The sequence below is a fragment of the Ochotona curzoniae genome, unplaced genomic scaffold, assembly GCF_017591425.1.
Source record: "Ochotona curzoniae isolate NIBS_2020 unplaced genomic scaffold, NIBS_Ocur_1.0 contig_3037, whole genome shotgun sequence".
NCBI classification, from domain to species: Eukaryota; Metazoa; Chordata; class Mammalia; order Lagomorpha; family Ochotonidae; genus Ochotona; species Ochotona curzoniae.
The window spans coordinates 7,253,201-7,280,632 of NW_024465699.1; the positions used below are offsets into that span (position 1 = coordinate 7,253,201).

The following is a 27,432-nucleotide window of genomic DNA, read 5'->3' on the forward strand; positions in this document are numbered from 1 at the left end:
CACCAGCTTACCCAGTAGTCTCCTTGGTAAACTGAGGACAGCGGAACTGCCACCTCCCAGGGAGTGTGCAGGTGTAGTCCCACTCAGCCAAGGACTCCATCCGTGCCACTATTGCCTTTCTACCTGAAACACCTGGGCAGTTCAAAAGTGTGGAAAAGAGGCTTGCGCAGTGGTGTAGCAAATTAATCCTCTGCCTGCCATGCCAGCATTCCATATAGGCGCCAGTTCAAGCCTCGTTTGCTCCACTTTTGATCCAGCTCCTTGTTTATGAATTAGGGAGGCAGCAGAGGAAGGAACAAGTCCTTAGGCCCCCTGCATCCACATGGAAGACTCAAAGAGAAGCTCTTGGTTTGGAATTGGCTCAGCTCTGGCTGTTGTGGCCATTTAGGAAGTGAATCAGCAGATGAAAGATCTCTCTCTCTCTCTCTCCACTCTGCCTTTCCTCCTCCCCCCGCCCCTGTGAAATCTGCCTTTCGGATGTCTCCTCAGGATGGGGAAGGAAGCAGGTGATGGCTTAGCCCTGAGGGTCTGGTACGGGCAGACCAGGAAAATCCTACATCATCTGTCCCTCCCACAATCCCATCCATACAGTATGGCCACCCTCTCTACATGTTTTCCTTTTTTGAATATTGTACTTACTTCTTTTTTATTTGAAAGGCAGAGGGACCCAGCACAATGCTTCAATAACTAATTCATCGGCTTGTGGGTGCCAGAATCCCACACGGGTGCCGGTTCATGTCCTGCCTGTTCCACTTCCCATCCAGCACCCCGCTTGTGGCCTGGGAGAACAGTAGAGCTTCTGTCTGCAGATTCACTCTCCAAGCGGCTGCAATAGTTGAAGCTGAGCCAATTCGAAGCCTGAAGACAGGAGCTTCTTCTGGGTTTCCTATGTGGATGCAGGGCCCCAAGGCATTGGGCCTTCCTCGACTGCTTTCCCAGGCCACAAGCAGTAGAGTAGGTGGGACATGAACGGGCATACATATGAGATCTCAGCTTTGAAAGGTGGGGATATAGCCGTTAAGCCATTGCATCAGTCCCCAAAATAAATAAATATATTTTTTTTAAAAAGGCAGAAGCAATTCTCTTGGCCCACTCCAACCCCGAACAGGGCCCATGTGTGTCTGCGATTGCCTCATCTTATAAACAAATTTTTAAAATGACAACATTGGATGTTAGTGAGGGCATGGAGCAACTAGAATGCTCTTTCATTGGTCGTGAGCGTTCCCTGTGGGATGACTTTGGAGAATTGTTTCAAAATCGAGTACACAGCTAGCCAGGGATGAGCTCGCCCTCCTAATGCCCATCGGCTCTGTTCACCTAGAATTTTTGCTGTCATCATTTGTTTGGGGGTAGTTGTCCAATTTGTTCTGTTCTCCTTCTGCTATAGCACCAAATGAGCTGCCATATTCTCCTTTTACAACAGGGCCCGTGTCCACTGCTCCACCTTTTTTATTAAGTAGGATGTGTTATTGCATGCAAGTCTAAGTACCCAGGCCAAGCGTTCCAAGCATCCCCGGATCCCTCTTCCCTGGGGCTCCCAAACCTGGCACCTACCTAGAAGGTAGGACCCAGGACCCAGGACAGGAGACCCAAGTCCCGCCAGATTCCCCCACCCCTGGTGATCATAAACCCGGCACCCGCCTTGCTGGTAGACTCTGTGGCCCAGGCCAGGCGATCTGAGTCTCATTGAATCCCCCAACCCTCTAACTCATGAACCTGACACCCACCTAGAAGGTGGGCCTCCGGACCCAGGTCAGGTGATCCGATCCCCACCAACACCCCCACCCCTGGAGCTCACAAAACCGACATCCAAGTAGTAGTAGGCCCCCAGCACCCAGGCCAGGAGACCCAAGCCCTGCCATATCCCCCTGCCCCTGGGGTTCACAAAACCAACACCCAACTAGAAGGATCTGGTAGCAGCAAGTTTTAAAATACTCTCAAAATAGCTAAAGTTGCAACAATAAACTAACCATGAAGTAACTCACGATGTATTTCAAACTGGATATGGTAAATAGTCTAACGTCTTATTGATTACGTTTTCCTTAATAATTTGCAAGCACGCTTGGGATACAGTCTTATACAATGTCATATGGAGGGTCTGTTCTCAATGGCCCCATTAAAATGTATGAAGGAAAAAACAAAGACCAGAAACAAATAAAAATATCACTCATGCTTCATTTTAGATAGCTGAATAAGAAGTGGTTGTCATTTTCCTCCTTACACTAATTCCCTCCTCTCTTGTATGTTAAATCCCTTTCCAGGGTTGACAAAATAATTACCAAAGAAAAACCCACTTTATTTTTTTTTTTTGGTAATTATTTTGTTTTGATAATCTTTACATAGTTGATTAGGGCACAAAGGGTCAAGGCCTACAGGAAAGTGGGTAAGACCATTGTTTCCACATTATTGCTTTTTTTTTTTTTTTCTGTATTTAGGGTAAGCAGGGAGATAAAAGGAGAAGCCCCACCCAGCCTCCCACCCATCCCAGGGTCCCCGATATGAGGCATGCTCCGAGGGCACTGCTCAAGGGGTTTTAACAGTTCAACAGTTCTGAATTGCTGCCAATCTCACCATTCCAAGCACGATGAAATCTCTCCAGAATCCACTGGCTGACATAGTCCACCTTAGCGTCTCTGTTTGCCCGGATTTTCACTGCCAACACATGGCTGGGGTAGTTGATTGATCTGTTCTGTCCTCCGTCCTCTGTTGTGGTGCCAGGTGACCTCTGAGGGTCCAGTGTACTGCCATATCCTCCATGTGCACCTGGGTATACTGTTCATTGCTCCATCTGAGCCTCAAGAAGCCCCAGCTCTGATACCTGCACTCCACAGTCAGACCATGGAACCTGCAATTCTCTTCATGGTTGGGGTTCTGAGATTAGCAATTCAGTTGGAGGGAATCCCCAAAGAAACTTCGTCTGAGGTGATCCTAAACCATATTCTTGTGTGTGCCTGCCGGTATAGGGTCCGGCAGAGTCTATCACCCCAATCAGTTTATGCATATACTAGTGGTTGCTGGGTCAATTCTATTTCCAGCTGTTTCTTCCGCATAACCAATGGGTATTGCAGTCCAGCCTGATTCTGCCCAGCACACACTTGGCTTTCACAAAAACCAGTGGACCTTCAGCCTGGTAGTAGAAGCAACCTGCAACAACCCCCACCAGGCCTATTCCTTATGCGTGCGAGCTATGGCTGGGAAGAACCCTGGTTGGGGAACTAAGATGCCCTGGCTGGCCTGTGGTTCCCACTGGTGAGTGCAAGGACCAGAATGGGAGCTGCTACCTGGTTTGGACATGGCAGCAGTGTCCCTTGGCGCAAGTGTGGACTGGGTCTGTGGTGTACCAGACTGGGCTAGACTCCAGCACCAACTGGTGCTCTTGAAAACCAGGGTAGATGTAGAACAGACTAGGTCAGGTCTCTGCTGAGCCATATGTGAGCTGTGTCAGGAAATGGACCAGGCTTGGTTAAGCTACAACATCCAACCGTAAGAACCAGAATGGGTTGAAAGTCACTCAGGAAAGGCCACTGTTTATGTTAGGACAGGAAGTGTACTAAGTAGGGCTGGCCCAGGAGCCACTGATGGTCATGAGATCTGGCACTGGCAAGGTTCTGATGGAGGAGCTGGGGAACTCCCCTGTCGGGACACAGTCCATGCAAGTGAGCACAAGAACCACAACAGGCAGCAGCCCAGACCAGGCCAGGTTACAGCACCTGCCAGCATACATTTGGCACAGGTGGGGGGCAAAGCAGGCTGGGCCAGTTCATATCACTCACTGGCGAATCTGAGCACCAGAATAGAGTGTGGATCAGGCCGGGTAGGGGCGCAACACAAACTAGTTCACAGGAGGGTCGGGACTGGGGACTAGCTGAGCTGGGCTAGGCTGTAGCCCCCACCAACCTGAGCTGAAATTGGGGGTGGGCTGGGCCGGGCCGGGCTACAACACCCACTGGCAAATGCCAAGGTGAGGCAGGCCATGCCAGACTGGGCCGCAGCACCCAACCAGCACACATGAGACCCGTAGGGTGTGTTTGGGGGGGCTGCATGCAGCTCCCCTGCTGGTGGAACATAAGAGCCAGGATGGGGGCAGACAAAGTCGGGCAAGGCTACAACACCCGTGGGCCTCATGTGAGCTGGATCAGCGAAAAGCAAGACTGGGTTGACTGTTCCTACTGGTACATGCATTAATCAGAATGGGTGAGGGTTGGTTAGGCTTTGCCTCAGCATCGCTGGCAGATGCTGGCACAGGGGGGCTAATTCTGTCAAGTTAAACTACAGCGCCATCTTGGAGAGTGCAAGATCTGGGAGTGGGCTCATTAGGGAAACAGCGGGCACCACCCTCTTGTGTTGCCACTCCCACTGGTGAGCGTGAGAACCAGGACTGGGGCAGGCATGGCTAGACAGAGAGTAGCACCTGCTGGCACACGTGTGGACTGGATAGTGGGGCTGGTTGGGTTGATTTGGGCTTCAATGCCCATTGACATGTAAGAAAGCTGAACAGGATGTGGGACAGACCGGACCAGTCTGCTGTACACACTGGCAAGCCAGGAACCAAGGCAGGGGGCAGGTCTGGTGGGGCTTTATTGCAACTCGTTCCAACACGTCTGCAGTTGCCACAGGTTTGTGTGAGGGCCGAGTACGCAGTGGGTAGGATCAGGCTGGACTCTAACACTCATTGGTTTACACAGAGGACAGGGCTGGAGACAGAACTGACCCAGCAATTGCAACTACCAGTGTGTGCAACGGACTGTCAGAGCCAGTATTGGCAGGCACACACAAGAATCAGGTCTGGCTGCTCTCCCAGGTACATTAGCAGGGGGCTGGATCAGAAGAGGGGCAGGGCCCAGCAGCGCGGCCTAGCAGCTAAAGTCTTCGCCTTGAACGCGCCGGGATCCCATATGGGAGCCAGTTCTAATCCTGGCAGCTCCACTTCCCATCCAGCTCTCTGCTTGTGGCCTGGGAGGACAGTCGAGGACGGCCCAAGGCCTTGGGATCCTGCACCTGTGTGGGAGACCTGGAGGAGGTTCCTGCCTCCCGGCTCCTGATCAGCACAGAACCGGCTGTTGCAGTCACTTGGGGAGTGAATCATCGGACGGAAGATCTTCCTCTCTGTCTTTCCTTCTCTCTGTGTATCTTTGTAATTAAAAGAAAAATAAATCTTAAAAAAGAAAAAGAAGTGGAGCAGCCGGGACCCAAATCAGTGCCCACACAGGATGTTGGTGAACTCCAGCCCATCCTTACAGGCGCCATCCAGGTGGCCCTCCTGGACGGCCACCTCCTGCTGGGTCGGGCTGTGAGGGTCCCACTGCTCTGGGTCTTCCAGCACCCCAGTTTCCCCTTGCACCTCTCACCCTCCCTCCTGGGGCTGTGGCAGGTGCCCTACCATGATTCAAGGCCGAGGTCAGCAGCAGGCACAAAGACAAGGAGCAGGGAGAAATGGGGTCTCCACGCCCTCCCTTGTCTCCACCTGAACTGCAACCTTGCATGTTGGCTTTCAAAGCCCAGCCCTGCCCAAGTACACGCAGCACACAAAACCTGACCCGATCCTTGCCTGATCCAATCACGGCCAGAGATCCCTTGCATGCCTGAGCTTGAGCAAGAGCTGACATTCACACAATGCAGAGGTTGGTATGGGGGCCGCCTGCCACCTCCCCAGCATCCACAAGGGACACTGGTGCCCTTGCAGAATTCTGACTCCTTTGGGAGTTCGGGGGAATCAACGCTATGTGGCCATGCTGAGGCTGAGCAGAGCTGCGACTGCCCCAGACCCAGCGGTCATGGCGGTATCTCAGCCCTGGGGGGCCAACCCAGATTCCGCCAAGTTCTGTGTCCCCACTGGGAGCACACAAGCCTTGGGACCTCATGTCTGTCACAAAAGGGACCCAGGGCTGCCTGAGGGAGCAGGCTGCTGTGTCTTTCCCTGCTGGTGACACCCAGGGACCACGAGGCCAGGCCAACACCGCTGGCCTGGCCAGGTGCAAAGCCTGCGTCCCGAAGTCCACGGGGCCAGAAATTCAAACTCACACCGCCCGCCCAAGCCAGTGGCGCCTCTGGGAGCACCAGGAGCCGGCAGGATACAGAGACACATCACACCCATAGAAAAGGGGCAGATGCTGTGAGCTGAGGGCCGAAGGGGGAAGCAGGTGGGTACATAGAAATTACAAACCCCGAGACCAGGCGCTCATTAGCAGGGCCCAGGTATCCTCACCCAGCTGGGCTGCTGGCTCTGGCTCAGCCTCAGCCTCCCCACCTGTGAAATGGGGGCATGATACCCACAGCACAGAGATGACCCAGCAGCACTGGGGAGACCAGCCGTGGGAGGGCCCAGCACATGGCAGGAGCAGCTGGTGATGCGGTGCCGCCCTGCAGACAGGCATGGATGTGCTGCCGGTCCGCGGCCTCACTCAGCCCTGAGCCTGGCGCTCTGTCCACAGCCCAGGAGCCACTTGCTGGTGCAACAGAGCTCAGCAAGGAACACGCACCCTGGCTCCCGACAGTGCCCTTCTTAGTTTCGATGTGGTTAAAGCCAAAACCCTCTTCCTAGGCACCCCTCCCCCAAGCGGAGGGCATCTCCAGGACCCAAATCTGAGGGTCCAAGGAGGGTCCTGTGCCCCCTCCATCACCCAAAAGCCAATCCTCCTACTCAGAGGCGCTTGCCCAGCCATGGTGCCCCAGGGACGGCACAGGGCTGGGCTCCCACACTCTCCGCTCCCTCGCTTCCCCCTACACACGCCCCTAGCCTTGCAGACCGCAGATGCTCTGGAGGCAGCTGGCTCCATGACCTTGGCGGCTGATCTTGCCTCCCTGGGGGCAGGAGGGGGGCATCAATAAAAGAGGAGCTGCCACAGAGGCAGCCCCCACCCCATGGGCCAGCCCTGCGGCCAGCACCGTCACAGGCCCAGGGATCTGGCTAGGCTGCCTCAGGGCCACCCTCCCGCTGGCCACAGCTGCCACCTCTCCATGAAATCAGGTGCTGCGGCCTCCTGCCTGGCCCGCAGGCCCACCTGCCCCCCATTGCCACTCAGAGCCCTTGGGCCAGGACCTGCCTCCCCCACCCCCACTCTGGGATGTCCCCAAAGCAAAATGAGCTCCGCCTGGGCTGGGGACAGGTGAGAGCTGGGAGGTGAAGGAAGGACCGCAGAGCCTGAGAGCTGGCCACTCAGGGAGGGCTGAAGCACAGTGCCTGGCACAGCCCCACCCCCACCCCAGCCATCGGCAGGGGCTGCCAGGAGGCCGGAGTCAAGGCCCAGGGCCCACACCTCCCTCCTCCTCCTCCTCCACGCGCTCCCTCCCAGCAGCCCTGCAGAAGCTCCAGCCAAGGCCCCCGGGCCACGCTAAGCCCAGCCACTCCTCACCGAGCTGCCAGGACCTGCCCTGCCCTGCCCAGCCGGGCACTGCCCTGCCAAACAACCCCTCCCAGGAAACACGGCCAAGGGCGGGGGGTTGGGGTGGGGGGTGAGAGCAGCACTCCCAACAAGGACATGGAGGGGGGTGGCGGAGAGCGGGCCAGGAGACACAGAGGGGACAGCGGGCGAGTGTCCAGCCCCAAGGGGGTGCATAGTCAAGCCACAAACCTCAATTCCTGGGAGCAGGTGGGAGGCAGGGGCCGTGCTCAGAATCCCATCACCCTTCTCCCCACCCAAGAAACGAGGGCGTGGGGCACAGCAAAGATGCAGAGAGAAGAGGGGGTGACTCCAGCAAGCTCCCCACATCCACTCGGAGGGCGGGGCAGGAACAGAGGGCCAGCTGCTCACACCTGGCCTGCCCACCACGCACAAGGCCAGCCAGCGCTGCAGGTGATGCAGGGGGCCTGGGGCCTGCAACCCTGAGAATATTTACATATTCCTGGGGAGAAGGGAGAGGGCAGGGTGCGGTGGGGAGCAGCCCGAGGGGGTCATGCGCTCCCACGAGGACAGCCCCTCGCGGGGAAGCAGCTGGCTGGTAGGCTCCCTGGAGGAGAGGGCTTGTGGGCTCAGGAGACGCGGGAGCAGGTGAAAGGCAGGGAGAGCTGGGGAGGCGGTCGTGAGCCCCGCCGGCAGCCCCCCACTCAGCCCCTTTAAAAGTTTGTGCCCCCGCCCCCCAACCCGCCGGGGTGGGCTCTGAGCCCAGGAGCAGCTGCCATCCCCCGCTTCCTCCTCCTGCTCTCCTTCCTCCTCCTCCTCCTCCAGTGCCCGCTCGGACACAACAATGCGCAGGCCGGCCGAGAACGAGCCAGGGGAAGCGAGCGTGGAAAATCCCCCAATTTTGCAATGTCAAGGCGCGGGGCGCTCGGCGAGCGGCGGGCCGCAGTGCTGCCCCCGCGCGTCCGCCCCGCGGCACTGCAGCCCCCCGAGGGCGGGGCGCCGCGGTTGATCTGCTGGTTCTCGGACGCCGAGGGCGCGCGGGAGGGAGGCCGTGGCGCCTGCTCCCTGATGCCCAGAGCTGGCACACAGGGGCACCTCGGGCCGCCCAGGCCTGGAACTGGGTTCAACTCCCTGCCTGCCCGCTGCAGCCAGGGCAACAGGGCAGCAGGTGCCCACACCAGGGGCTTGGCCTTTCTGAGCCTCAGTTTTCCCCTCTGTAAGTTGGATACCCCTGCAGGTTTGGGTTGGAAATGGCACATGGACAGCCCCGGGTAAGGAGTAGCACTTGGCAGGACCAATGTGCCCCGGGGTGGGGGGGGTTCAGGACATCTGGAGGGCTCCTCCCCAGGACCGCTCTGCTTGTAGGGTCTGTCCTGCTGCCTCCCTGCCCAAGCAGGAAGCCTCCCCAGGCCTCCTAGCAGAAGGTCAGCGTCACTGGGGACGCCTGAACCAACGCAGGGGCAGGTCCTTGGAGCGCTGCACTCCCCTAAGACCCCCTTCCCCAAGGGCTGTGGGGCCCAAACCGTCCTGAACACAGCCCCAGCCCTGCCTGCCCTACCCCGCAGAACCTTGAACAGTCTCCGGTCCACCCTGGGTGGGATCTAGGGGGTACCAGCACCCTTCCTGTCCCCAGGGGCTTGCTGGGGTGCTTCTGTTAGATACACAGATAGATTTATGTTAGCAATGCAACAAACACCATCCACCTCCCCATCTCTCTCTGCCCAGTCTCCCCTCTCTGCTCCCACAAGCAAAAACAGAACTAAACCCAAGCACGGCCAGGCAGGGCCAGGCGCACACGTTGGAACCCAGAGCCAGCAGCTGGACTCGGTCTCGGAGCTCACTCTGGCCGGAGGTCGCGGGGGTCCACCCGCGCTGCACCTGCCTCCCCCTGCAGCCAGTGCGCCGGGTGCCAGGTGCCTGGCCAGGACTCGGGGTCCAGCAGCCCGGAGGGACACCCCCTCCCGCCCCAGCGCGCACCGGCGCGGGCGCACGCGGAGGCCCAGGGACTCCAGCCCAGGCAGGCCAACAACTCGGAATTGCTTCTGGACTCTCAGCTGTTAAATCCTACCGCTAGGTCTTATAAAAACAACTTTGTCATTGGAGTGTAATTAACTTAAAAAGGGGGGGGGGGGAGGCTAAAATTCACACCAGGAGGGACTGTGCGGGAAGCGGCCCCTTGGCACACTCAGCTCCAGCCCCTGGCCCCCCGGGCCGCGGGCCGGTTCCTGCAGGCTCCCTCGGCTGCGCGCCCCAGGGCCCCCGGTCCCTTCCAGGACAGCCCCAGGCGTCCGGAACTCCAGGGCGCACAGCCCGCAAGGTCAAGGCCCTTCCTCCGGAGGAGGAGGAGGAGGAGGAGGAGGAGGAGGAGGCGGCGGCGGGGGAGGCCGCCCGGGGCCAGGACCCGCGGAGCAGAGCGCGCAGACCGCAGCGCCACCCCCTCGGCCCTGGGTGCCACCCGCGCACCGGCGCCAAGCTCCCCGGCTGCCCCGCCGGGCCTGTGCGGGCTGCCAGCCGCCCGGCGCCCCGCGGACACCCGGCCTGGACCAGGGGCGCGTTTGGGGGGTGTCTCCGGCACCCCGAGGGGCGGCAGGCGGGGCCTCGGAGGCGCGCGGGCGGCGACGGCAAGCGGCGGCGCGGCGGGGGCGGGGCCGGGGCGGGGCCGGGGGCGGGGCGGCGGACTGCGGAGACGCGGCGGCGCGCGGGGCGGCGCAGAGCGTGGTCGGCGCGGAGCGGAGCGGGGCCGGGGCGCGGGGGGCGCGCGCGCGCGGGGCAGCCGGGGGGCGGCGAGGCCGGAGCGGAGCGGCGCGGCGGAGGTCGGGCTCCCGGGGAGCCGGGGCAGCCAGGAGCCGGGGGAGCGCGGCGGGCAGCCAGGAGCCGGGGGGAGCGCGGCGGGGCGCAGCAGCCATGGCGCCGCGGAGGGCCGGGGCCCGCGCCGCGGAGGGCGGCCTGGGCGCCGAGTAGCCGGGCCGGGCCGGAGCGGGGGCGACGGCGACGGTGGCGGCGGCTGCTGCTGCTGCTGCTGCTGCCGCTGCGCCCCCCGCCCTCCGGGCCCCGCGCGCGCCCCGCGCCGGGGTGGCCGGCGATGGTGACACATGCGGCGGCGGCGCGCCGGCGGCAGGACCATGGTTGAGCGCGCCAGCAAGTTCGTGCTGGTGGTGGCGGGCTCGGCGTGCTTTATGCTCATCCTGTACCAGTACGCGGGCCCGGGGCTGAGCCTGGGCGCGCCCGGCGGCCGCGCGCCGCCCGACGACCTGGACCTGTTCCCCACGCCCGACCCGCACTACGAGAAGAAGTACTACTTCCCGGTGCGCGAGCTGGAGCGCTCGCTGCGCTTCGACATGAAGGGCGACGACGTGATCGTCTTCCTGCACATCCAGAAGACGGGCGGCACCACCTTCGGCCGCCACCTAGTGCAGAACGTGCGCCTCGAGGTGCCCTGCGACTGCCGGCCCGGCCAAAAGAAGTGCACCTGTTACCGACCCAACCGCCGCGAGACCTGGCTCTTCTCCCGCTTCTCCACGGGCTGGAGCTGCGGACTGCACGCCGACTGGACCGAACTCACCAACTGCGTCCCGGGCGTCCTGGACCGCCGTGACCCCGCCACGATGCGCACCCCCAGGTGAGCGCCCGACGCCCGCGGGACGGCATCGTTGCGGACGGGGAGGGGGGTCCCTGGTTGGCGGGGCGCGAGGAGAGAACGGGAGAGGCCCCAGCGCACTCTCGCTCCTCACTGAGCCGGCCAGAGCCAGCCCTCGCTGGGCTGCTGTGCTCGCCGCCCCTTCTGACCTGCGGGGTGCCCGATGACCACGGTTCATCCGCTGCGCCGCCAGCCCTGCTCTTTGAGGCAGCTCTCATCGCCAAGCTCTCCGGCCTGGCTGCTGTCTTGGGTCCCGCAGGTCAGGTCTCTCTCACCTCTGTGCACTCTGGGTGGGGAGGAGGGCCAACCTGCCTGCTCCCGCGGGTCTACCTGCCGGCCGGGGGCACTTCTGGAATGTACGTGTGACCCCCACTTCTGCCCGTGGAGTGCCGGCTTCCCGCCGCTGTCTGGTACCCAAAGCGCAATTGAGAGAAGTGAGGTGTCGGTGCACCTGTAATGCCCCCCAAAGGCTGGGGGCGTGGAGAGAGGCCTGCCCCGGTGTGCGCAGGTAGAACAAAGGCTCCGTGTGACCTGAGGCTGGGGGTGGGGAGGAGGCAGCGCTGTAGCCTCCCCGGCCTTTAGGAGGGGGAACAAAAGCCACCTTTAGCGAAGAGTGCCATTCTTCCCCAGGACCCGCACCAGCCAGGTGGGCCCAGCTGCGGGTTGGTGGGCACCTGTGCAGCCCTGGAGGCGACAGGGAAGGGGGAGGACCCTTCATACCGGCTCCTTTCCAGGTGCTCCCTTAACTATGGGAGTTGGGGGCTCAGAGCCAGCCTGTGTGGGCAGGGGGCACTGGAGCAGCTTCCCTGGGGAGCCCTTCCTGGCAAGGACCCCCAGGATCACTGGCTGGCAGGATGAAACTTGGGATGGTTTGTGCTCCTGGTCCCTGGTGCCCCGATGGCCCCCACGGAAGGGCCCGAGTCAGCTCCTCTGCTTGCCTTTTGTTTCTTGGCCTGGTGTGCCTCAGGACTGAGTCTGCACACAGGCTGGGGTGGTGTAGGGGTGCCCGCGGCGGGGAGGCAAGGCGCTGCTTGGGGTTGCCCTCTTGCCCGCACTCAAGGGTCTGGCTTTTGGTTTTTCTTACCCCTCGGTCTGTGGAGAAAGGGGGGTTGCCCTCCAGCTGGGGCTTCTTCCCGCTTGCATTTGGCTAGGTCCCCCCCCCCCCCCCCGCCACCCCACCCATCCATTCTCCCACCAGCAGCTCCCGGCCCCAGAGGTCACGTTCCAAACTTGGTGCTGACCATGCTGTCCATCCAAGTTCTTTGAAGCATTGCTTTCTGCTTTGCAAGCGCGGGGACCCCCCACCCCTCCCCACTCAGATCTGCTGCTGGGTGCCCCACAGAGCTGGGCTCCTGAGGGCCACTGCCACCACCCTGCCTTCTGGCCAGAGACTGAGAGCTGGACTGGGAGGGTAGTTCAGTGCCTGAGGGCAACCGGGAAGGAGATCCTGGGGTTGTCTGGCAGAGGGAGCTGGCGGTAGAGAGCCCCATCAGTGGCCAAGATGTCCAGCCTGCAGCCCTGCCTCCCTCGGGGACCCTTAGGAGAGAGAGGCCCTGGCCTGCCCGAAGTGGCGCGAGTTGCCCATCCTAACCTGCCGCCCTTCCCCAGCCCGAGCCAGCCAGCAGTGGCAGGACAGGGTGAGGCAGGTGGGTGCCAGGTGTGCGCACAAGGGCCAGCCCAGGCCCCCAGTTGGAGGAGGGTGGGGGGACGAGCCAGACCCCTGTTTGCCCAGCAGCGTAGGGGGCAGGTTCCAAGGCTGCTGCACCCCCCTGGCTGTTGCAGTGGGCTGGCCCGCTAGGCAGTGGTAGCAGCCCGCTCCGCACTCTGCCTCCTCTCCCTTCTTCATTCCTTTCCGTTCTGGGGATTCGCTGGATTGCCTGTTTGATGAGCTTTCTCGCGTGGCCAGGTGATCAGGGCTTCTTGGGCTATAGCCTAGCCACTCCGAGGTTCCCCCTGGCTGAGCCTAGCCAGCCAGGCAGCATCTCCGGAGTGCCCCCAGGGACACAGCAACTTGGGGTGCAGGGTGGTGAGTGGCGTTTTGTGGTCACCCTCGTGTGCAGAGGTTGGGGTGACCATCTGGCTGGTGACCCCCGGGGCCGGCAGGCTGGCTCTGGGCACTGCGTCCGTCTCTCCCTCCTCTCTGTCCCCAGAGCCGTGCAGGCCGCAGGGCCTTGGGGAGCATCGGGCTCTGCCTGGAACCAAGCCTCTCGGTGACAAAAAGGGACAGGTTGTCGGGTGCCTTCCTGGAAAAGGTTTGACACTTCTGACAGCTGGTAGCGCTGGCCAAGGCAGGCAGGGCATCGGCCAGGCCCTCTGGGGTTCCTGTGGGAGCCGCCTCAAGCCGCCAGCTTCCCGCCGAGTGGCTGCTCCTGGTGCTCCGTGTGCCGCCTTACTCCCAAGGGTGGCCCAGAGGGAGACGCAGTCAAGGCCTTGCCTCGCCCACCCCAGGCAGTGCCGCCTAGCAGGACGGATGGCACCATGGAGCCCTGGTGTCCGTGCTGTGGGGCCTCGCGGGACCCACAGCTTCCTGTGTGTCCACTCACTGTCCCACAGGCCTCTCTCCCTCTGGTCTTTGCTCAGGCATCCCTTCATCCAGGAAGCCTTTCCTGGCTTCCTGGTCCTGAACATGCCCTGGGGTGCTGTGCCACTCTGGCACAGCCACATTTCCTTGGCTCTGGTACTGCCTTCCTGATGCCCCCAGAGTGTCTGGGCTCTGTGCCACCTTTCCTTGTGGGTCAAGGTTGAGAGCAGGCCTGAGACCCCCAGGGGCTCTTGTGGGGGCGGGGGCAGGTTTTCTGCAGCAGCTGTGGCCCTGCGCTTGTGGCAACATCCAACCTGCCTGCCTTGACACCTATAAACAGACCACTATTGGCCACAAGGACAGCGGTTACCCAGAGCCGGTGCCTGAGGCCACCAGGCGGGCAGGCAGACAGGCCCCAGAACTAGGGCAGGAAGAGAGCTTAGTATACACAGCCCGAGAAGACCTTGGGTCGAGGTGGGTGAGGGACTCTTGAACTCAAGGTGTTCTGCATTTGGGTTTCGCTAAAACACAGCAAGGCTCTGGGAAAGCCGCCTCTTTGTAAGCAGGCTCCTCCCGCGTGGTTTGCTGACTGCAGGGTCTCCCAGGGGTCCTCGGGCTCTGCCTGCTGACCCTGCTGTGGCACTGGAGGTGCACCCGGAGGCGTGTCCACAGGGCCGTAGTCGGGTCTGGCCTCGGCCTAGAGCCTTGCCTGCTGGGTGGCCGGGACCCAGAGGCCTAGGAGGCCACGGCCATGGTGTGGGTCTGGGTTGCTCTCTCACCTTTGGCAGCCAGGGGTGGAGGGTGAGTAGCCACACTGGACCCGGGGTGCTACAAGCCAGGGGAGGGCTCCCCAAGAGTCTGCCTCCCCCACACAGTTGCCTTGTTGCTGTCCTTACGGGGGTTGGGTCTGTGCTGGGTGGTGGAGGAGGAAGATAAACAGCCACGGCCTCTTCCTCTTCCCCATGCAAGGCTGCTCTCCCCTCTAATGGCAGCCATAGCGTGAGGGACCCCCGGCCATCCTCAGGGCCACCGTGGACCCGCTCGTGCCCAGGTTCCAGTTTCCTTTGGGAACCCCAAGGGGCGTGGCTGTTTGTTCTGCTTGTCGCTGTTCAGGTACTTTATAGAGGCTGCCTCCCACTCCAAGCCTCTCCGCCCAGGTGTTCCACCTGGGACGTTGGCGCGTCCCCATAGCTGTGCCACGACACACCCTCATTGTCTAGCATGTCACCGTTCAGAAGAAAAGCGTTCTGTTTCGGCAGCAGTCGCTCACCGTGGCTGCTCCTGACCTATGTGCCTGTCGGGACTGGTGACTAGGAATGGCCGTATGCCGGGAACTCTCAACCATACAGGGGATGCCTGGGGTCTGAAGAAGGGACCGCAGTCCCTGGAGGGCAAATGAAGAGGCCAACATAGGGAGAAGAGGGGGGTCCTCATCCCCTGGGTACCCACCGGGCACTTGCGAGAGGTCTTTGGACTAAGCCCTTGGCATTGCCTGGATGCCCGCATATGCCCACGGCTCCGTTTCCCGGATGAGAAAGGCAAAGACTGGTGACATCAGAGCACGTGGCCCCCAGCCCTGTATTGCATCCCTGCCTGACTCAGCAGGTCAGGACCAAGCGGGCACACGCAGGCACTTCACCGTGGACCCCCTGTGGTCAGATTAGCTGGCGAGCATCAGGCTTCCTGGGGGAGGGGGAGGAGGCGGGGTCTCCTGCCTCTCACCCCCTTTCTCAAGGCCCTTATTCTTGGCTGTTCAGGAAGCCACTTGGCTCTGGTACTTCCTAATGAGATTGTACTGTTTGTTTTGGCTTCACCGGGTAGGGGGAGAAGTCTGCCATGCAGGGGAAGAAAAAGTCCCAAGGGTGAAGAGCTGGGGAGGCCTGGGGCCAGACGTGTGTGTGTGTGTGTGTGTGTGTGTGTGTGTGTGTGTGTGTGTGTACACACACAAGAATTCAAGCTCTGGATGCCCAGTCAGCATCCAAGAGCCGTAGCTGGGGACAGCACCATACAAGGCTGGTGGAGAGGGCCTGGTGGACGTGTGCCTTCTGCACCCCAAATGCAGAGTGGGGTGCTTGTCACCCAATATCTTCCTGGCGGGCAGAGGGAGGAGGCTGCTCAGCCAGGGCAATCCCTTTACCACCCGCCTCCTGCCCCAGAGGGATGACTCGCCCGGGCCTTTCCCTGTAGCATCAGGGGCTCCCCTCAGGCAGCTGGACCATGGCAGCTGGGGCCGGGGCAATGGTGTTTGGGGGCGTCGGTGAGAGGCGCCCTCCTGGCAGCCCGGCAGCCCAGCGTTGGCCGGCTGTATGCAGGCTCCTGGAGCCACAGAGCCGCGGCCGCCTCCGCATGTTTACATGGAAGATCTTCAGAAGGCCCACCAGGGCGCGTCAGAGCTAATCGGCAATCGTCAGCAGAGATTAACACTCTGCAGTTACAAAGCCTGGGTCACGTGCTGGTCCCTGGTAAGAGGCAGGAGTTTTTATCTCCCCCAGGACAGGGCTTTTCTCCCTGGAGGAGGAGGGAAGGCCCAGCCCTCCAGGCAGGGTCCAGACCGCCTGCCCCCTTGGGAAAAGCTGGCTGCCGGCTCAGGATCTGCACCTGCACCCTGAGTCCAGCCTGGCCCTGCTCCCCACCCTGACACTTGGCCTGCTTTTGCCCATGTCATGGAGCAGTGGGAGGCCGGGGCTCTGCTGGACTCAGATCCATAAGCCCCCACATTGTCCTGCATGGCACGTGAGGGCAGGACGGGCAAGCTGTGAGGAGGGCAGGTGAGCACAGTGGAGGCACGGTGGCTGGGAACTGCCCCAAGCCTCCAGGGGTCTCAGGGAGGCAGGGGTCTAGGCTCGGACCGACTCCGTCTCGCCTCTCACAGGATCCGTAGCTTGATTTCCTCATCTGTACCCTGGGTACCCCAGGGCTGCCTGTGCCCTGTGGGAGGGGCTGCTTCCTTCAGGAGAGCCCTGGGGTCGATCCCCAGCCCTGGAGGTCATCGCATCCGCGCGCTCTCGCTCGCTCTCTCTCTTTTTGAGGATGTATTTATTTATTTGAAAGGCAGAGTTAGCGAGAAACAGAGATCTACCATCCACTCATTCATTCCCCAGATGACCACATTGGTCAGGCCTGAACTGGGTTGAAACCAGGAGCCAGGAGCTTTTTCCTGGTCTATATATAGGGTGCAGGGCCCCAAGCACTTGGGCCATCCTCTGCGGGTTTTCTGAAACTGTTAACAAGGAGCTGCATCAGAAGTGGAGTAAGCAGCACTCAGACCGGAGTCCACATGAGATGCTGGGGTTGCAGACAGCTGCATAACCCAGTAAGCCACAGCACCGATGTCAAGCGCTTGTTGTTGCTGCCTCCAGCGCCAGCAGGTTGGATCAGAGCAACCTGTCTCAGCAGGTGGGCTCCTGTCACTTGTTCACACCAGCCTGGGACGTGCTGGGCGTCAGCCCTGAGGGCCTCCTGCTCAGCCCAGGCTGTGGCCTGTCCTGTCCTGATAAAGCTTCAGCTTTGGGCTGCTGGCTGCAGTGCAGAGCAGGCAGGAAGGAAAGAGCCCCTTGATGCTGGCAGGGCTGTGCTTGACTGCTCCTGTGAGGAGGAAAGGAGCTCCCCTTGGGGACAGATGCAAGTCCCTCACCCTCACAGCAGCCCCCAGGCAGCTCCCAGTTCCCTCCCGCTTCCTGTGCCTAGGCAAGCCCCACTCTGTACCTCCACCGCAGTGCTGATCTGAGCAGCTCCAGTGCTGATCTGAGCAGCTCGCTGGCACTTGCGGCTGACTGCGCTTAACCCTCTGCCGCCTGCTGCCTTCGCTTCCACCAGCCCTGGCCTCGTTGCTGAGATGTGCCCATGTTAGTGTATAACAGGCAGGTGAATTCATCAGCTGCCAGCTCACACTGCGGGGTTGCCTAGACCTAGCACCTTGCCCTGCTGCTCTGTCCTGGAGCAGCTAGCAGAAACCCTGCCTGCACATGGCCGCCCCTCCTTCCCAGGCACACAGGGGTTAACCCACCCCGTCCCGCTAGATGACTGGGGCAGGTACACAGGGCTGATGGCTGTGTTCATTTGCAGGTGAGCTACTCCCAGCTCCCTAGCCACAGTCCCCCAAGGGTTTGTGTCCCTTGTACTGGTTCACCTGCCCTTCAGCACGCCCTCCCAAGTGTCTGTCCACCCCAGGCCAGCCCTGCCCTCTGGCCCATTACATACACGGGAGGATCATGCCTGCCCACAGCTGAACCCGGGGCTAGAAGATTCGGTGAGTGGACAGATGGCCGGCTGATCGGCTGTCCTTCTGGCAGTGTGGACTCCCCGGGGACTTCCTCCGAGGCCATCCCCAGTGGCCAACCAAGCCCAAGCAGCCAGATGAGGCCAGCTCACAGCCACATGCCTGCTCCCCAGGATCCTCAGGGCCTGGAGTGGAAGAGAGATTCCAGCCAGAATTTGCACTCAATACCGTTTGAAGTCACAGGAAGCCCCACCTCCCGTGGCCCCTTTCCGAGCTGGGGCCAGCCTTTGTCAATGTCACTCCACCCCAGGTGGTTGGCCCCACCTGTTATGCCTCAGTCTCTCCCCACCCCATCACAGGGACAACACTGGCTGTCTGTGCCTCCGGCTGGTGCCCAGCTGCCCCCACATGGACCAAACTCCTGGCACCCCCACAGTTTGGCCCGGGTTTGTTTATGGAAGCGTCTGCTCCAGGCCAGGCCTGCCGCCCCACCCCCACGGGCTTGGTCCAAACAGAAGGAACCATCCATCACTGCCTCTCTGAAGCAGAAGAGACTGCCACCCAGCTGGCTGTGGGGCTAGCAGGGCTCCTCCTGGGGAAGCGGCAAGGTGGGCAGCAAACAGGGGGGTCGGGGGGTGGGGATCTGTCCCCTAGTGAGGAGCTGCAGAGATGCATAGTTGAATGGGCTCCTTGCCCACCAGGCTGTCTGCCTGGGATGGGGAGGGGGAAAGCAGGCTTGCCACGGAGCCCAGGGTGGTGTGGGGGTCCTGGGAGAGGGCCCCAAGCCAGCGCCAGCCCAGCCTCGGCATGTAGCCAACCGTGGCGCCTGGCCGGAAATAGTAGAGTTCTCGTGTCTGATGGTGTGGGCTCCCTGGAGGATCAGGGGCAGGTGGAGCTGGGGGGAGGGGAGGTAGAGCAGCTGCTGTCCCCTTTGGAGCTTCTGGCGTCACCCAGACGCTGGAGGGAGGCACATCCCCTTGTCCCGCAGCCACCGGGGCACCAGGCGGAAGGTGGGGGCTGCTGGCTCCTCTCTCCCCTTCCTGTCCCACCTCTGCAGCCAGGTGAGCCAGCAGATCTGGGCCGGCCTCGTGGGCCAGCCACGCTCAGGCAAGTTCTCGGGGAGGAGCGTTGGATTCCCTTTTCCAGGACAGGAGGGTTAGCAGGCAGGACTGCCAGATTCAGTTGGGGCATAGAACAGGGCAGGTAGTAGAGGACACAAGAGCCCAGAATAAAAGGGCTTAGGGGAGACTTCAACACCTTCCCGTCTGCAAACTGACCTCTGTACTATGGGACTCTTGCTTTGCCCTAAGACACAGGAGCAGACACCTGTGGCCAGGGCCACAGGATCAAGAAAGCCCAGAGCAGAGCTCAGACCACATGTGGGGAGCTGTTGGTGTAACCTGAGTCAGGGAGAGCTTAGGGTACTGCTGGCTGGTGCAACGCCCTGGAGCCTGGACCTCCCAGGGCATATGGAGATGGGGGTTCCAGCTCCAGCAAGGACAACAAACTCCCTTTTCTCCACCTCTGGGTCCCTGCCAGTTCCCTTCACCCACCATGCTGACCACGCTCAGGGACTCCCAGCTCTTTGGAAATCAGCGCCAACCCCCCTCCCCCCACCAGACATATCGCTTGTAACACCTGTCTTCCTTTCTCCCTCTAGCTGACACCTAAAATTAGCCATCACAGTGGCCTTTAAACCAGGACCTCGCTATAAGCAATGACAAACTCCCTAGCCAGTCACCCAGAGTAGCAGTGGCTCCAAGGGAACCTCAGTCGCTAATTTTTAGGCCTCCACCTGATGTCCTCCTTAACAGACGGAGCGGGCTTAGGGGTTAAGCCACCAGTGGGGACACCCAGGTCCCATATGAGAGCACCCGAGTTCAAGTCCAGCCTCCTGGTTCCAGCACCCTGGGAGGCCGCTAATGATGGCTTGAGTCCTCCGTTCTCTATGTCTTGCAGAAGACCTGGGGTGAGTGCTGGGCGGCTCTTTGCATTTGTCCTGGACGGAGGCAGGACAGCACGGAGAACCAGGTACTGGAGAGCCCGTGCTGCCCGTGCCATGTGTCAGCAGGAGAGAGGATGCTGGTACCCCGAGTCTTACTCCTATAGGCCTGTCCTTCCACCATCCAGGCAAGGTCCCAACTCCTGGGCGCCCTCATTTGCTGTTCTTTGTTTCTGCCCCTTGCAGAGTGAGATGAGGACAGACAGCTCAGGGTGAATCAGAAAGCTCTGGGGTCAGAAGGGCACAGGACAGGCCCTCCCCGAGCAGGTGCAGCCTAGACCTTGCCCCCTGTGCTACTAGCAGCTGCTGTGCGGTCAGCAGGGTGAGTCAGTGTGCACTCGTGGCACACAGCATGTCCACCGCAGACCTGGAGCTGCCTGGCGTGGACACCACAGTCCTGTCTGGTCCCCCAGGTGGCTGGGGAGCCCACACCCTCATCCTTCCCCCACTTGCACAGACACTGATCTTTGAGCAGTGAGCTAGGGCACTGTGACAGGGCCTGTGTGTGCTTGCGCCGTGGGGTGGACTGGGCCCCTCCTGAGCTCAGGGGAGCAGCCGGTGCTCACCAGTACCCCAGCCCCCTTCCGTAAGGTGAAGTGAGCTAGCTCCCTGGACTGCTGCCACCTGTGGGCCTGGCTTCCAGGGATCAGAGAAGGAGTCCATCAGTGCTTCAGGGACACAGGCACAATGGCCTCCGGAGTAGTGGGGGCGGGGAGCCCAGGGAGGACCTTATATGCACAGTAGGTTGCTGAGAGCCAAAGCTGGAGTCTGGGAGGCTGGGCCTGCGTCCCACACACAGGAGGCCCCCTCAGGAGCTACTGTCACAGGGGATGTGGCCAGTGGCTACCTGGGGACATTTAGGAAGTCCATTGCTGCTGCCAAGGAGGTGACAGGAAAGGCAGCCCGGGTGGGGCTACAGGGGGGGGGGGAGCAAGGTGTTAGGGGAGGCTGAGAGGGACCTGCACCCATCACCCGTGCCTCGAGGAGCCATACAGGGATGTAGGAGTGTGGGACATGGGTTGTTCTTAGCCGGAAGCTTCATGGAAGAGGCTGCACAGGTGCAGGCATGCATAGTACATATGACCATACACACAAACTCAGCCTTGATAGCAGACCCAGCCCAGCCTGGCCCTTGCAAGCTGCCAGCACCAACATCCGTGGCCTGGGGCACGTTATGGGACCAGAGACCATGCCTCCTCCCCTTACCCAGCTCTCAAAGGCCCTCCAAGGTGGCAGCAGCAGCTGGAAGCATGGGCCCAGCTGACAGCACCTGCCTTAATTTGCACGTGCAGTGGGGGACGCTGAGGCATAAAACCACCTTCATGAGTTCAAAGCAACGCCTTCTGACTGGGTCCTGACTTGCCGCAGCAGAGGACCCAGCCTGTGCTGGGACACCAGGAGAAGCACAGGCTGGCAGGGTGGCTCTGACCTTTTACCAGCCCCAGGGGAGGAACGGGCCACATGGCTGCGTCTGCCACTGTGCCTAGCCGTCCCCTGCTGCTGCTGAGCTGGGTCAGCCTCAGACCGGATGCTTGCACAGGGCACCCACATACAAATACAGCACACACATAACACACCTAGGGGAGCTTCTAGGGCAGCCCAGGGCACGACCAACATACATGCACGCACCCACGCATGCCCAAACACGTATGCAGACACACTATGCACATGCACACACACACACACACACACACACACACACACACACACACGTCCTCCCGCAGAGACCCTCCCAGCTGCAGAGCCCACGGTGACTCAGAAAGCGATCTGCAGCAAGAATCCCCTTTTCTCCTTACAAGTGGTTGGCACTTTGGGCTGTTTCCTCCCATTTGGAATTCCTTCCCCCACCCATCCCCTTTTAAGAGCTGGGCAATTTTCCACTTGGTGGCCAGGCCACTCCTCCCGCCGAGCCTGAAGAAGGGGCCCAGCTATTAGAGGAAATGGGTTTTCACGGAAGAGCTGTTATCACTGCAGGAACAGCCTGGGCGATGGGAAGGGTGGCCCCTGGAGGCCCCACCACACTGGAGGGAAGAGCCAGGCTCAGTGGGATGTGTGGGGGCTGTCAGAGCCCAGAGAGCTGTTCTACCAAGAGTCCCCATGCCCGGGATACAGTAAATGTTCCTCCTTGGAAAGGTAGAAACCAAGCTTCAGTCTAGGTAAAAGGCGAAGGGAGGCGGGCCTGCCTCCGTTCTGTGAGCTGGGAGGAGGGCGCTGTGATGGCCAGTCACTGGGCAGGGCAGGGCAAGGGGGATCCTCACGAACACACACCGCCCTCCCGCCTTGCTCTTCTTACCCCGGTCTTCCAGCCTTGGCTGAAGAGATGAGTTACAAGCAAGAGGCCAAGAGACAGTCCCAGCCACATTCAGGGAGTCCCAGCTGGACCCTTGCAGCCCCTGGGTGGTCTCCACACTGCGGACACACACACAGCTGCACACAGGGGTGTGGGTGCAGGGGCAGGTGTGACGGCCACGCCTCGTGATGATGATGTTCAGCTCTGCCTGGGCAGTCTGCAGTCTGGGGACCCCCCACCCCGGGGGCCACAGGTCCTGCTGGTATAGCAGACCCCCCCACTTCTTACTCAGCCTCCTGCCTCCCAGGCTAGCTGATTGAATCCTGCTAGGCCCAAGGCAAGTACCAGAGGAAGGAGAGAAGGTGCACGCCTGGGCCCTGGGGGTCCCTGGGGACCCAAGGCAGCTGCAGCTGCTCTTCCTCAGCCTCAGGGAGGCCCCCTCTCTTGGGAGTGGGAGGACAGGAAGCGGCCACTCTGATCTGCCCTGTGCTGTGCCCATGGGGGACCCCGATGCTTGGTGGCCGCCGTGAATCACTTCACTGCTGGCTTTGTGGAGCCCCTGACCAGTTGGCTTTACTGTGAGCTGATCGGTTGGTTGGTCAGCGTCATCGCAGGCCTGGTTCTGCCCCCCACAGACCAGGCTGGTCAGGGAGTGAAGAGGGACTGTACCATGTACCACACCCAAGGCTAGATATGGGTGCCAGGTCAGCTTCTGCAGCTGACTTGCACACCTGCTTACCCCCTGGTCCTTGAGCAACAACCCAGCAGGTGCTGGCTGGGCTGCAGCTGGCAAGGCCAGGTGAGAGCCAGGCCCCGGCCCCACCTCCACCCGAGGCTGCCCTCCCTGTCACCTCCAGGGTGAGTCAAACTGCCCGGCGCAATGGGAGCCCGTCAGCTGATGGCAACCCTCCCCCCACGTGCCCGGTGAGTCACAGCTGGCCCCTGCCTGGGCCGTGTACCCTGACCTGCAGCCCACTGAGCACCTCAGACCTGGGCTGCAGTTCCCTGCAGGGTACTTCATTTCCCAGCACTCCTCTGCTAGCATGCAGGGGCCTTCAAGGCCCAGACCATACCCCTCTGCCCCCCACAGCCTTGGCAGAGAAGGAGGGAGGAGGGGTGGGGGACTGCCGATGGGGGAGTGAGTGTACACCCAGTGGGAGGGCCCCCCAGATTTCCTATACCTGCTCTACCACCTGTCCTGTGACGGGGCCTGCTTCCAATGGAGACGGCAGTGCTGGCGCCACCCTGCCGTGCCAGGCGGGGGCACACAGCCTGTTCTGCGACTCCCCAGAGGCACACCTGGCCCCAGGCAGGGCCTCAGCACCCCCCGTGGCTCCGAGTGTTGCAGCCAGGGCTTTTCTCCCTGGAGCCCCATTTGCTCGCTTGCTCGGAAGCCAGTCACCCAGGCTGACGCACCTGTTGAGCTCAGCCAGCATCCCTGGAGGCCCAGCGCCACTGCCCTACCCCCTCCAAGCCAGGCTAACCACAGTCTGTGGAAGCCAGCACAATGGCAGAAGAGTGAGCAGACACTGTCCCTGGCGCCAGGACCGAAAGAGAGGAGGTTGTGCTGGACAGTGGTGCCTTTCTCGTGTCTCATCTTGGCGTGGCCATCCATCCAGTCCTCTCATGGGAGGAAACGCAGCTTCCTCTTTGGAGAAGCCTCCATGCGCTGGGTCTGGGAAGGGGAGCCCTCCTGTCTCTCTACCTTACGGAGAGCATCATGAACAAGTGCTTCGTGTACGTAGGATGGCATTCAGACCTGAGGTTTGAGGTGAGGATCCTTGTAAGTCGGATGGTCTTACTATAGGTTGGAACCTTGAGATACTGGTCAGAAACTAGTCAGCCCCTTGACTGATAGATACCGAGAAGAGCTTGCACCAGACTGGACAACCTGTTCCTTTTAAAATGTTGGTAGAAAAAGCTGGGCATTTTCATTGTGGGGATCCGCCCCCCCATACACACACACACACACTTTGTAATCTGGAAAAGGTCACACTGCAGACAGTCGAGGCAGAGGGAAGCCTCTTCGCTGCTGGGTTCGCCAAGTGCTGGCGTTTGGCTGTTGTACACCTGCTTGGGCACGTGTGTTCTCGCTCCCCCTCCGTACGCTCGTGTCTGCCGGTAGAGGGCTACGCACAGCTGCGTGTGTGCGCACGTGTACTTTTTAGCACAAGTTGGAAACCGACCTGCAGGTGTTCAGCAACCCGCAGAAACGTGGAGTTAACACTTTGATTTTACTTTTTGAGAGGGCGGGGACTGTTCCTGTTTTTTTTTGTGTGTGTGAGCTGTTTGGCTGACAGCTTCTCTCTCCTTTCTCTTGCATGTTCTCCTGGCACCTCTGACCTGTGGTTGGTGCTCACAGGTAAGTCCCTTCCCTCCATTTTCTCTCCTTTCCCTGGGTCCCTCCCCCTCCTCCTGAGCCGGGCACGCTGCTGGAAGAAGCAGATGCTAGAGGCATCCTTGAAGGACCTGTCTCAGCCACGCTGGCTGTTCTGCTCTGTGCCACGGTGCTGGGCACGCAGAAGACCTATGCTGACAAGAGCGCCCCCAACAAAATGCCCTCGGGTACCTATTAAAACCTGGGAAGTCAGGCACAGCTGGTGTCGGGCAAGCTATGGCTGAAGAGGCGGTAATGGCTGCAACAGTCGTAGGACTAAGGCGGGAGGATGCCTGCCAGGCTCCCACCCTGGCTCAGGGAAAAGCCATTATCCCCATTCAGGTGACAACTTGCCCGGCATGTCAGCTAGAAGCACAGCCAGATCAGCAAAGCCACAGGACAGCAGAAGTGGGGCACCGTGGCTAACTGGGGCACAGACTCACTTGTCTCCACAATGAGCTGTCTGGGCAAGCATGTAGCCACCTCGTGGCCTCCCCTGGGTGTGTGCCCGAGGGGGCGGGTGTGACCACCAGGGAAAGAGCCTGGTGCCATTTCTGTAGGCTCCTGCCCAAGGGGGTTGATGAGGGGCTGTGGAGCCAGCCACCAGCTGGAGGACGGCGGCCCTGGGGACAGGCCAAAAGACCTCCCCCTTGACTCCCACACCTCCTGCAAGAAGGTCCAATCTGATCATGTACCCACTTGTTCTCTGCTCATCAGTCAGGTTTCTAAGCCACACTGGGTTCTATAAAACTGTGGTGCCAGACTCCTGCTGTATACTGTGTCTCTGCCCCCGCTTCCTCTGGCGGTTGGCATCTGGCGGTGGCATCCATGCCCCTGGGTCCTGGCACAGTCACCCAGAGGGCCGTCCTTCCCTGTTGCCATGGAGTTAGCAGACCCGCCCCCTGGAGGCAGCCCCTGAGCGCTCTCCAAGCTGGAAGGGGCACGCGGAGTGTGGGCCACAGAGCTGGCACTGGGCTGGCTGAGCTGCACACCCTGGCAAGGCCTGATGCCGACACCACCCCAACCCAATTTGTAGGCCTCCGTGTCGCCCTGCCCAGGCCTGGGCAGAAGAGACAGGCTACTGTGGCCATGCAACAAATCCCCGCCCTAGTGCTGCCAACTGCTAGTGTGTGTGTGTGTGTGTGCTCCAGCGCAAGGGCCATCTTCGTGCCCGCCGGCTGTCTGGAAGCCAACGAGTGCCAGGCGGGGTGGGGGTGTGGAATGTGAGTGAGTACCCCTCAGGGCCCCCGGTGACCTGGCCAGAGCATTGCCCGGAAGAGCAGGCAGGAGCTGGGGAGGGGCAGAAAAAGAGGTGGTGCGGAGGTGGGGACCCCCAAGCCCCGCTCCTGGCCACCCAGGACCAGCACTGCCACTGACATCCTCCCCACAGCACCCCGCCCCCACCTCCTTGGAGAAGGCAGGTGGGGGCGTGACCTGCACTTCCACAGGAGACGGGGCCTCAGGCTGGAGGCAGGGCTCAGGCCAAGCGTGCCTCAGTTTCTCCATCTTGTGCGGGTGCAGCTTGGCTGGCAGGAGGCCTGGCGCGCTTAGCAGCCAGTGTTGTTTCCGCTGAGGGCTGCCGGGCGGCAGAGACCTCACCCCACCCGAAGGCCTATTTCTCAGGGCAGGCCGGCTGGGTGTTTTCAAACAAGGGTGGAAATTTCCGTTTCTCCCACCACTGGATAACAATGTGGGTCCTTGAGACCGAGGGCGCGTTTCCTCTCCTCAAGGATGCTCCGAGTGAGGCTACGGCCCCTGCGCTCGGATCCCTCCCTCCGCACTGCCCTGGGTCAGCTGAGGGGCGGCAGGCAGTTCTCCGTTAGAGGGGGCCCTGCCTGTCCCTCCGGCCAACTCGGCCACCTTGCATCGGCCCCTTCTGCCTCCTCAAGGGGAACCAACTGTTTTGGGAGGAAACAGCTCCCCCTGCGGGCTCTGGGTGGGAGTGTGTGAGCCTTCAGGCAGGGTTTTAGTGTGGTAGGGACGCTGTGGGGGAGGACGGCCTCCCCATCCCTGGGCATCTGGTTGGACAGCTCTGACCCTGGCACGGCTCCCCTGACACGGGGATCAGCCTTTTTATAGCAGGAGCTGAGGTCAGGCGACAGAGAGGGAATGGCCCTGGGTGCAAGGGGCAGGGACGCCCCCATGCCCTGTGCTACAACCATGCCCCCATGTGCGCCCTGCATACCCGCTGCTTCCGGAAGCCGCAGACATCAGGTGTGTCCTGGTGAGCCGAGCTGCCATACAGGCAGGTAGGAGGTGTGAGGAGGCCTGGAGCCGGAGGTGTTCTGCTGGGCTCTGCTGTCCCCATGTGCTGCCTGGGAATGGGGAGTTAGTGTATAGAGCGGCAGGGACCTCAGTGGAAGGAGAGATGGCACCCGGGCAGGCGGCAGTGATCTGAGGACGGTGGTCTCGGGAGAGACGGAAGCTAAGGAGGGCCTGCCTATGGGGACTGTAACTGCTGGGCTGCACCAGTGACGCCCCCCGGGGACAGGGCTTGCTCCCCTTCACCTCCTCAGGGTGCCTGGACCCTACGCCTTGCAGGAGACAGAGGCATGAGTGCTGCTGATGCGACCGGCTAGATACCCGAATTGTGGGCAGAACCCCAGGCCCCATCTCATCACAAGGGAGGAGCCACTGAGAACCCCAACCCCTCCCCACTGGCACCAAGTAGGCCCGGTGCCTTCAGAATGCCAGGACAGCCAGTCACTTTTATGTGTTTTTTTAAGATTTTTATTGTAAAGTCAGATTTGCGGAGAGGAAAGAGCTTCCATCCACTGATTCATTCCCCAAGTGGCCACAGCAGCCTGAGCTGAGCCAGTCCAAAGCCAGGAACCGGGAGCTTCTTCCGGGTCTCCCATACAAGTACAGGGTCCCAAGGCTTTGGGCTGTCTTCAACTGCTTTCCCAGGCCACAAACAGAGAGCTGGATGGGAAGTGGAGCAGCCAGGATACAAACTGGTACCCACATTAGGTCCTGGTGCTTGCAAGGTGAGGACTTAGCCACCGAGCCATGGCACCGGGCCTGACAGCTGGTCTTGTTGACAGTA

General features: G+C 61.0%; 2 protein-coding genes across 2 annotated transcripts in view; one reads left to right on the forward strand and one right to left on the reverse strand.

Annotated features, from left to right (window-relative positions):
* Positions 1–9,475: 9,475 nt before the first annotated feature.
* LOC121155708 (basic proline-rich protein-like) lies at positions 9,476–10,434 on the reverse strand. Its single transcript, XM_040979169.1, has 2 exons — positions 9,804–10,434; positions 9,476–9,606 (listed from the first exon to the last, which is right to left on the reverse strand). The coding sequence occupies exons 1-2, from the start codon at positions 10,432–10,434 to the stop codon at positions 9,476–9,478; spliced, it is 762 nt and encodes a 253-aa protein (XP_040835103.1).
* The window catches only part of HS6ST1 (heparan sulfate 6-O-sulfotransferase 1), a 28,026-nt gene continuing 10,883 nt past the window's right edge, over positions 10,290–27,432 (forward strand). The window contains exon 1 of the mRNA XM_040979146.1: positions 10,290–10,959. Within this exon, the coding sequence (XP_040835080.1) occupies positions 10,433–10,959 (527 nt within the window). The 5' untranslated portion in view covers positions 10,290–10,432. The remainder of the gene's footprint in view (positions 10,960–27,432) is intronic.